The sequence below is a fragment of the Onychostoma macrolepis genome, chromosome 17, assembly GCF_012432095.1.
Source record: "Onychostoma macrolepis isolate SWU-2019 chromosome 17, ASM1243209v1, whole genome shotgun sequence".
Classification (NCBI taxonomy): domain Eukaryota; kingdom Metazoa; phylum Chordata; class Actinopteri; order Cypriniformes; family Cyprinidae; genus Onychostoma; species Onychostoma macrolepis.
Window position 1 is genome coordinate 15,192,579 of NC_081171.1, and position 9,159 is coordinate 15,201,737.

The 9,159-nt window shown below is 38.3% G+C and overlaps 1 protein-coding gene across 1 annotated transcript; it reads right to left on the reverse strand.

Annotated features, from left to right (window-relative positions):
• Positions 1–1,575: 1,575 nt before the first annotated feature.
• On the reverse strand, positions 1,576–3,268 carry id3 (inhibitor of DNA binding 3). The gene is made up of 3 exons (XM_058749317.1): positions 2,792–3,268; positions 2,596–2,674; positions 1,576–1,914 (listed from the first exon to the last, which is right to left on the reverse strand). The coding sequence occupies exons 1-2, from the start codon at positions 3,080–3,082 to the stop codon at positions 2,621–2,623; spliced, it is 345 nt and encodes a 114-aa protein (XP_058605300.1). The 5' UTR covers positions 3,083–3,268; the 3' UTR covers positions 1,576–1,914; positions 2,596–2,620.
• Positions 3,269–9,159: the final 5,891 nt, after the last annotated feature.

Sequence of the window (9,159 nt, forward strand, 5' to 3'; positions counted from 1 at the left end):
CTTGTCCGCCCTCTTCTGGGGAGACATAGATATGCACGGGATTTCTGGCATTTCTTTTTTGACTGGGCTTTTTGACTAACTAGTTTAGAGTCAAAAGATGAATTACACAAACATGTTTCTCTAGCTGGGTATTGTATTTTGTTTTCAAATAGATAGTTTAAAACATTCAGATTCGGGTATAATTATAATAAAGATCAAATTTAGATTTAATAAGGCAGTTAACCTAAATACTGTAACATCCTCTGTGATTGGGGCATGTTGTCACAAAAGGTCAACATGTGTTCAATGAACTGTTTTAAAGGGGAATAACAGGTTTTTGTAGCAACAACTTTACTGTATGTGTCTGTAATTAAATTAACAAAAATGAAGCTATCCGTAGAAATATTCGATATAATATATTTATATGAAATACAAAGTGTAACAGTTAGCCATTACATTTCATCTACAAGCTGTCCTACATTTAATTTACATATACAAGCCACAAGATGGCGCCAATTCAGTATCTTCGGTTTAAACGGAAACGTGTATGTGATTATTACTTTGAACACGGGTTGTCGCTATATTACCTATTATGTTTGAAGGCGTCCTTCAGGACACTTCACATAACTCAACACCCAAATCTTAAACCTTAAGTGTGGAGACGGCCAGCCTCTTAAGATTACAATCCTTCTTTTAGAGTCCAGATGAGATGAATGCTAGTGCTTATCAAAGTTTGACCACAGGCCACTTTTGCAGTAAACTCTAGTTTTGTGGGCAAAGGTCTTTTTTGATTGAGACTACAGACACTCAGAGGGCAGATGTGCTATTTAAATAAAGTGACTCACACTTAGACATTGTTGTGTAGGCCTGTAACAGATCATATGCTAAACACAAAAAAAGTCCAAGATGACTCTATCTGGAAAGATTTTTGGCAGATGCACTGTACTTTTACTTTTTTAACCAGTATTTACTTGTTTTTACTTACACATAGCCTTTCATAAGCAGTTTCTCTTTAGATTTTTTTTTTTGTTAGCAAATGTCTTGAAAGTGACTGTGTTAGGAATGATGTTTCATATTAATAATATATTAATCACACAAACAGCTACAGGGGGAGATGGAGTAAAGGAAATCACTTTTTCCCTTATTTTTTAAACAGAAAGCACATTATATTTTCAGTATATATCCACAAGACACATTTGATGATTTAAAGGTGGCAAAACGTCTGCATTGAGTTCTTTAAGAAATGATACTGAACCACATATTTCTCACTTTTATGTATGATTTATTTTCTTGTGTAAAAAGAGTAAGTACAAAGCAAAAAACAAAACACAAAAACTCATAAAGGAGTTTATGAAACTCGTTGATCTGACAGTCTGTAGAAATAGACAATCCCCACAAACATATACAATCCACTCTATTATAGAGTTCAAATTCTAATCCACGTCTGTATTCCCACTGCCCAAGGCCCTTCCCACCCTATAACACAAAAACTCCCCTCAAGCACAATATGTACATCATCCCAGTGATCGAGAAGCTCACTGAGATCAAACTGCAGCCATGCTGAAATGTGGAAATGTTTTCAAAAAAAAAGGGGGGTATTCTCCAAGAATGGCTGAGAAGGAAGGGTGTGTGAAGAGATATTAGTTAGTCCAAATAGTCAGGAATGTAGCCAGTACAAAATATACAATGCTTGATTGTTGCCACAAAAAAAAAACAGGAATGATTAAGGAAAAAATCGGAGGGCTTTTCTTTTTTGTGATCTTAAAAACTCCTCAGCTTTGGTTTGTTCAAGTGTCCAGTGACCAAAGAATAGACAGCTCGAGAGGGGTGCAGATTGCTTTCCCACACTCTGAATAGAGCCTCACTCCTTCACCCGGCTCACCCCTTCACTTTCTTTTCTTCCATAAGTGGAGGAGAAAAGTTTCTATCCCGCACCTGCAGCATAGATGAGAGGGAGAAAAGTTAACTCAGAGCACACACACACACGCACACACACTGTGGATTCAGGCGGACTGCAGACAGTCTGGCGCCAAATGGAAAACTTTCATTTGCTAGAGCTGATAGGGAAATCCAAGCTTGTTTGCTGATTGGCACGATGACCAAAAAAATTAGGACACTGGACAGACTTTAATACGTAATCTTGTCCTGTATAACATTTACCAAAAACATGAGATTTAACCCATGCATAATGACTAGGCTAATCAATTAGTAACTCTAACTGCTTTACTTGCTCTTTTAAATAAAGATTCCATTTAAAACATTTTCCAGCCATCATATAGGATACGCTTTTTTAGATTCCACAAAGAACGTTTTATTCTTGTTTTGTGAAAAACAATCTGCTTTAAAGAACTCAAAACCATTATGCTGGACTAAAGAACCTATAATGAAACAAAGACCATGTTTAATCTCAAAAGTATCATATAATTGTTCTTGATGTTTCATTCTAGGTTCTTCAGATCAGGAATGGTTCTTGATTAGAAGAGCGTTCTTTGTTGAACCTAAAAGGACTGAAGAACTTTTATTTTTCAAAGTTAATAAAGGAGTGTAGATTAATGCCTAACAAAATTTGACTTATCTACAAATAAAATAACCTAAAATAAAGAAACAGTAACGTACCATTGAACGTTGTCATTCCTCTGTCCTAATGGCACATAGCTTCATCCTCTTTGGAGAAATTACGGCTCATCTCTGAGTTCTACAGGAGGAAAATACATGCAAAGTTTGAATTTCTTCAACTGAACTTTATATTGATTAATATACCGCATAAATTATAGTAATTAAGAGACAATAGCCTAAATAATGTCGCGCTCACCTTCATTGAGATGAACATGTCAGGCGTGTTTTGTGCGTCCGTCTCGTTTTCCAATGCAATCTGTAAATCGAAGATGTAATCTATTACATGCTGAAGTATCTCCACTTGGCTCACGGACTTGTTCTGAGGGATGCTGGGCACCAGCTCTTTGAGTTTTGAGTAACAGTCATTCATATCGGACAGCTCCTCAATGGGACTCTTGCAGCGGCTGATCGCGAGACTCTGCTCTGAGATGCAGCACACCGCTTCATAACAGCTTCTGACAGAGCGAACGGGACTGATCGCCTTCATTCTGGATCTGAAGTCTGACTTGCTAGTAGAATCCAACTGTAGAGATGTCTGAAGAAGTCTGGGAAGTGAGACGAACTAGCTCTCCAGCCTGATAGATTTCCAATGTTCCACTCTCTCCACGTCTCGTGCTCACTGAACGATGGAAGCACGAGCAGGCAGCGGCCGCTTTTCAAGCGTTGCTTCGTGTAGCTCCGCCCTCTCCAAAAATAAACAAACCCTCATGTGCTGTTTAGCCAATAGCAAGAGGCGTTTAAGCGTACAGGCCCCGCCCTATGCAAATAGATAACTCGTCATTGGAAGCGTAGATATGTCAGTCAGACAGAATGGTGGAATGAGGAAGAGCTGTCAGAATACCAGAGAGAGAGATGTAGGCTATATATATATACATATAGAGAGATTCAGTGGTGGATTTGAGTGAAGATTTGGGGTCAGTGAACCTAAACGGAGCTGGGCCAGCTTGTGCAGTAGATTAAATATAAACTTTGCTTAAAGTTCACACATGTTCCCCGAACATGTGTGAACTTTAAGCAAAGTTTATGTTTAATCTACTGCACAAGCTGGCCCAGCTCCGTTTAGGTTCACTGACCCCAAATCTTCACTTAAATCCTAAATTACGTTTTGTTATTATTATTATTATGTATTATTTTTATTTTATGTAGGCCTAGGCTATACTGATTCTTTGGCAATATTGTAGGCTATGCAAACAATCCTAGCAATTTGAAATTATTTTCACAATTCTATTTTAATTAACATTATAAACTTGTGATTTAGGCTGCGCTAACCTTATCTATTTAAAAGTCAACAATCTTGATCTGTAACATTAGTAGAGGAAAAAGCGGGAGGAAAATGCTATCATCCGCTTATAATTATTCTATCTCAGCTAAGACATGATATGGAGAAATTCCATAAATCTGCTACTCCCGTGACCTGCAGACAAACTGGCGTCGGGAATATAATTCCTTTAGGAGACTATTCTACACACATAGTCTACATGAGATTAAATATCTATACAGAACACATTTTAAAGCCAACACACAGAAAAAAAAACCTCTCTAAAATGTAAATAGGCTATTATACTTAATTGCTAGTTAAAATTAAAACTCTAAAACGTAAGTAAAATCAAAGTGCCTAAGTCACAACATGCAGTAACGAGTTCAATGTAGCCTACCCCCAAGTAATGAATCAAGCTTGAAACGTTGATACCCCTCTCGATTCTTATGCCAAGAGGGATAAATATAGATCTTTTTCAATAAAACATCTCCTAATATTCTCACGATCATAGAAATATTAATAACCAACTCAGGAACTTCTGAACAAACCACTGCGCGCGGTTTTCTTGCATTCTAAAAGTGTTACTCGTTATCTATAAATAGATCATAACTATAGCTGTCTCCCATGACTCTTTTTTTATATGAAGAGGAAGCTTCGCAAGTTACAATCAAACTATAGCCTGACTCTCGTTCCAGTTTTAACCCAGAGCATTTTTAGTTTACATCAAGATGTGTCCCCTCTTTTCTCACAGTGCTGTTTTTGTGAAGGAATGCGCTGGCGGGCCAGCTGTGTGTCCTGTCCCGCTCCAGCTGTGTTGATCTAACGCGCGAGTCCCAGACAGCCTGGCGCCGGGCTCCCGACGTCATCCATTCACGCGCTCCAGCGCGCACCCCATCTGCAAAAGACTAGTCTCGGCTGTGAAGCCGCTCTGATTGGTCAGTACAGCTGTCAATCAAGCTATAAAGAACCCGCCCAACCTCTCGCACAAGATATGTAGACTTGCCCGCACAATTTATTTGCGCACACCTGGACTTACATTCAGTGAAGAGTTTTTCCGTGTGTAAAGCTCTTCAGTTTGGCTAGATTAGTTAAACTAATACAAAAGCAGCTCTGTTTTCTCAGACTGCAATAGTATAATAGTTCTCAAATAAAACACATTCCTGTTTTGCTTGAATGGTAGGCTAGCCGATATTTTGTCATGTTCAAACCGGTGTTAAATTGAGTACACTTTAGTCAAAGAAGACAATATTTAATTTTTCATAAATAAAAAAAGAGGCTGTGAGAAACAGATAGAAGTGAGGTTCAGTGTGTTCAATAGGTTGTAGTCTAACAGGTTAGAAGTTGCACTACTTGAATGACTGACTCCAAAGGTATAACATTACAGCACTTTAAACCAACTGTCATTCTGTTTTTCAAAGGCATCATTACATTCGTTAAAAATTCTAACCTGCCTATTATAAATTTTAGAAACTGGCTTGTTCACACCTTTTATTTTATGTGCATGCAACCGGATGAATGCACTTCTTTGCAGGCCATACTAATTACTTAGGGTGCACAAAAACTGCCCTTATATTTGATGTTGCCTTGTTGCACCACTGCAAGAAATTCTTGCAAAGACCAACAGCATGGGAAGAAGGCCTCTGCAAGTATCCATGTTGGGTTCGAAAATAGCAATAAATAATAAAAAAAGAAAAAGATGCGGGTGTCAGAGCAAGAAGATCACCAAAAAAAAAAAAATTAAACATGTTTGAAAACAGATCATGGAAATGTTTCATCATCTCTGCTGATACCAAGCAACTCCCTAAATGTTTGGTTGGGAGAAGCCACTGTTTTGTCTCAAGCATTAGGCTTATGTTATACCAAAGCGATAATAAGTACAATATGTCATTGCCCGCTATGAAGGACAGATACTGCCTTGAGTAGGCCTATGTGTCCCTTTCAATGTCTACCTGCAATTTGGCTTATTATAACTATTAGCCTACTGACATGTTTATCTAATTAAACAAATTAATAATTAGTTTAATTAATGTTACTTTAGTAATTTATATCTCTGCTTCACTGGCATACACTGTTCCATACCAACTTTCTGCAAAGGCTTCTTTTGGAACTGTTTTCACTGGCTCATTTTCATTGAACCAACTGGCAATTTTTTAAAATCTAAAATGTATAATGTATAAAGTGCCACCTTTGAAAACATTTTGTTTCATGGATATACTGATATTCAGTATTTGCATGATTAGGAGTGTGATACTGCTGTCTTAATTAGCTCATTGTTACATTCTAATTTTATTCATGTAAATATTATTTTATTTCATTTCACACAATTTTATTAGCTCATGTTCACTCCGTTTGCATTTCTTATTTTACTTAAATTTACGCATTTTACAATGGTATTGGCAATACAAATATGCAGTTATGTCATGGCAATAAAGCACATTAAGCTAGAATGAATATGTCCTTATTATTCCCTAATCACGTGAGGCACCACATACCTCGTGAACTGACTTGACGTGCCGTTTGATCACAATATGAAAACTACTGTAAGTGCTGTTACTGATGGATTCAACACAGGGGACACGTGAGGCGTATTTTCTTCTCTTTCTGTTTAGTTCAGTGTGACTGCGGTGTCTGTGGACCAGGTCCGGCACAATCGAGCCTGTTTTTCAGCGCATGGGAGAATGTGGCGACTGGCGTCAGCGAGTCTGCCCTGCTCCGCGTCCCCGCCCTCTGCTCGCCCCCGCGCCTCTGTGCAGCTGGACGCACACAATCAAGCCATCAACAATCGCCGTGCATAATTAGCGCAGCCCTCCACCCCCTCCCGCCATCATCACTCCCAAAGAAAATCTTTCAAGGCGTTTTTTCCCCTCTTCGTCGACAAAGCCTCTCTATTTGTCCAATAAGGGATTGCCGAGAAAACCGCGAGAATATTCTCCACAGAGAAAGGAGTGGCGACTTCTTTTGAGTGATAGATAGCAAGTGTGTCACAAACAGCAAGAGGGGTGACAAAACCAAATAATAATGAACAGATTTTGTATGACATTAGCAAAAACTTAAAGCAATGGTCAAAAAGGTTTAAGAATATGCGACCTGGACCACAAAACCAGTAACCATAAGGCCCTGTGTCCACCAAAGCGTTTTTAGCCAGCTGAAAACGCCAGGCGCTCTGCTGAAAACGCTCAGCTGTGAGCGCTTGAGAGCGCAGCGTTTTTTTCCGTTGAGACGCTGTAATTGCTATGATACGGAATAGCCGCTGAAGTAATGGCAGAGAATGAAATACTTCTCCAAACATTATATTTCATAACAATATTATGGTAGTCCTTCAATTCGATCTAGTAAAGAAATAAATACTAGGAGACAAGCAATATTAACTTCTCCATTGTTGTTCAGCCGTAGTACAGTCGGACTCGGTAGTCCCGACCCTCCTCCACTCTGATTGGTTGGCTGACTAGAAAGTGACAGTGATGAGCGCAGTGTTTTATCCAAAGTTGAACATTCAACTTTGAGTCGAGAAAAAAACGCCCTCATCGCGAAAAAGACGCTCAGCGCTCGGCACGCTCCTGGCGTTTTAAAAAACGCGGCGCTCCCTTTGAGAACAACTGAAAAAATACGCTAGCCGCGGGGAAAAACGCTTTGGTGGACACAGGGCCTAAGGGTCAATTTAAAAAAGAAAGAAAGAGATGTACGCTATACATCATCTGAAAGCTGAATAAATAAGCTTTCCATTGATGTATGGTTTGTCAGTATAGGACAATATGAGATACAACAATTTGAAAATCTGGAATCTGAGGGTGCTAAAAAAACTAAAATATTGAGAAAATCGCCTTTAAAGTTGTCCAAATGAAGTTCTTAGCAATGCATATTTTTACTAATATTTACGGTAGGAGATTTGCAAAATTTCTTCATGGAACATAATCTTTACTTAATATCCTAATGATTTTTGGCATAAAGAAAAATAGACAATTTTGATCCATACAATGTATTATTGGCTATTGCTATACCCGTGCGACTTATGACTGGTTTTGTGGTCCAGGGTCACATATTAATATTATAATAAAACAATATTGTTATTGAAATATAGTAGGCCTATCAATGTGTAGCAATCTAATTAGTTGTAGCAAAAGAATAAAAATAAAATAAAATCTTTAATATGCCTTGCAGGGCAGCCAGACCAGATCAGTTTGCATCTAAAAGTTTTGATGGAGATCTCTTGAAGAGAAACAAAAGAACATCATGGACAGTTTTTGAGTCATAAATCCAGTGCCAGAGATTTGTGCTTAAATTACATAACTGGTTATTTTTGCATTGGTTGCACTGATCCAAGGTTAAGAAGGGCTACACAGTAGGCACTTATCCTGGGGTCAAACGCATGAGTATCATACAGCATATGCACGGACTATAAAAACAGACTGAGACAGGAGTTGGATTTAGATGACAGGAACAAGGGAAAAAGAGACGGGATGAAAGAAGGATAAAAGAGGGCAAGAGACAGCGAGACAGAGCCCAGGGAGATAAACCCAGGCCAAAAGCCCTCTTCTCCTTACAGACAGTTTTACTGAGTGTCTGCATGTAAATTAGAGCCAGTGTGCACACATTAGTTTCTGGGTCAACGATGCTTTGACCGAAAGTTCTTTGGTCTTTCGACTTCAAAGTATGTGTACGCACACATATATGTACACATTCACATGTTCATTTGAGATCTTTCCATGAACAGATGATGTGAAAGAGCATTGAGAAACAAACAGCTGATTTCTTAACACATGGTCTCCCTCCTTTTGCTGTTCCTATCCAGGTCACTGCCCCTTCCTCTCCTTCCTCAAGATGCTACATACACACACACACTCACACACACACACAATAACTGACCTGATTTTAAGACCCAACGTGGATAGACAGTCAACTAATCAGACATAACTGACCTCTTATCTTCTGAGATGTCACCATTTGCTTCCTGTCCCACTACACACGCATTGTCTCTGATTCAAATAGACACAACGACACACTTTAGGTTCCTATGTGACTTTACATTACGGTCTATAAGAAAGCCAAGACCATTGCTAGGGGCTTTGCTTTGTGAAAAAGATGATTTTGCATTTACAGTAATACATACAAAACACATTTAAAGGAATAGTATTTAAAGAAAAAAAACTGACTCATCATCACGTCAAGCATAAGGGATGATTTTATTTGATTTTTTAATAATATTAATGAAAGAAGTCAGTAAATATGTTATTACAATTGTAATGTTATTAAAATTCAAATATTGATATATATTTTAAAATGTCATTTATTTCACATTATCCTTCAGT

Bases quoted from the DNA above. Each gene is read 5' to 3' on its own strand.
- id3 (XM_058749317.1), bottom strand. From the start codon at position 3,082: ATGAAGGCGATCAGTCCCGTTCGCTCTGTCAGAAGCTGTTATGAAGCG. The intron at 2,675-2,791 runs GTGAGCGCGACA...TTCCTCCTGTAG, and splicing joins ACATGTTCATCTCAATGAAG to AACTCAGAGATGAGCCGTAA.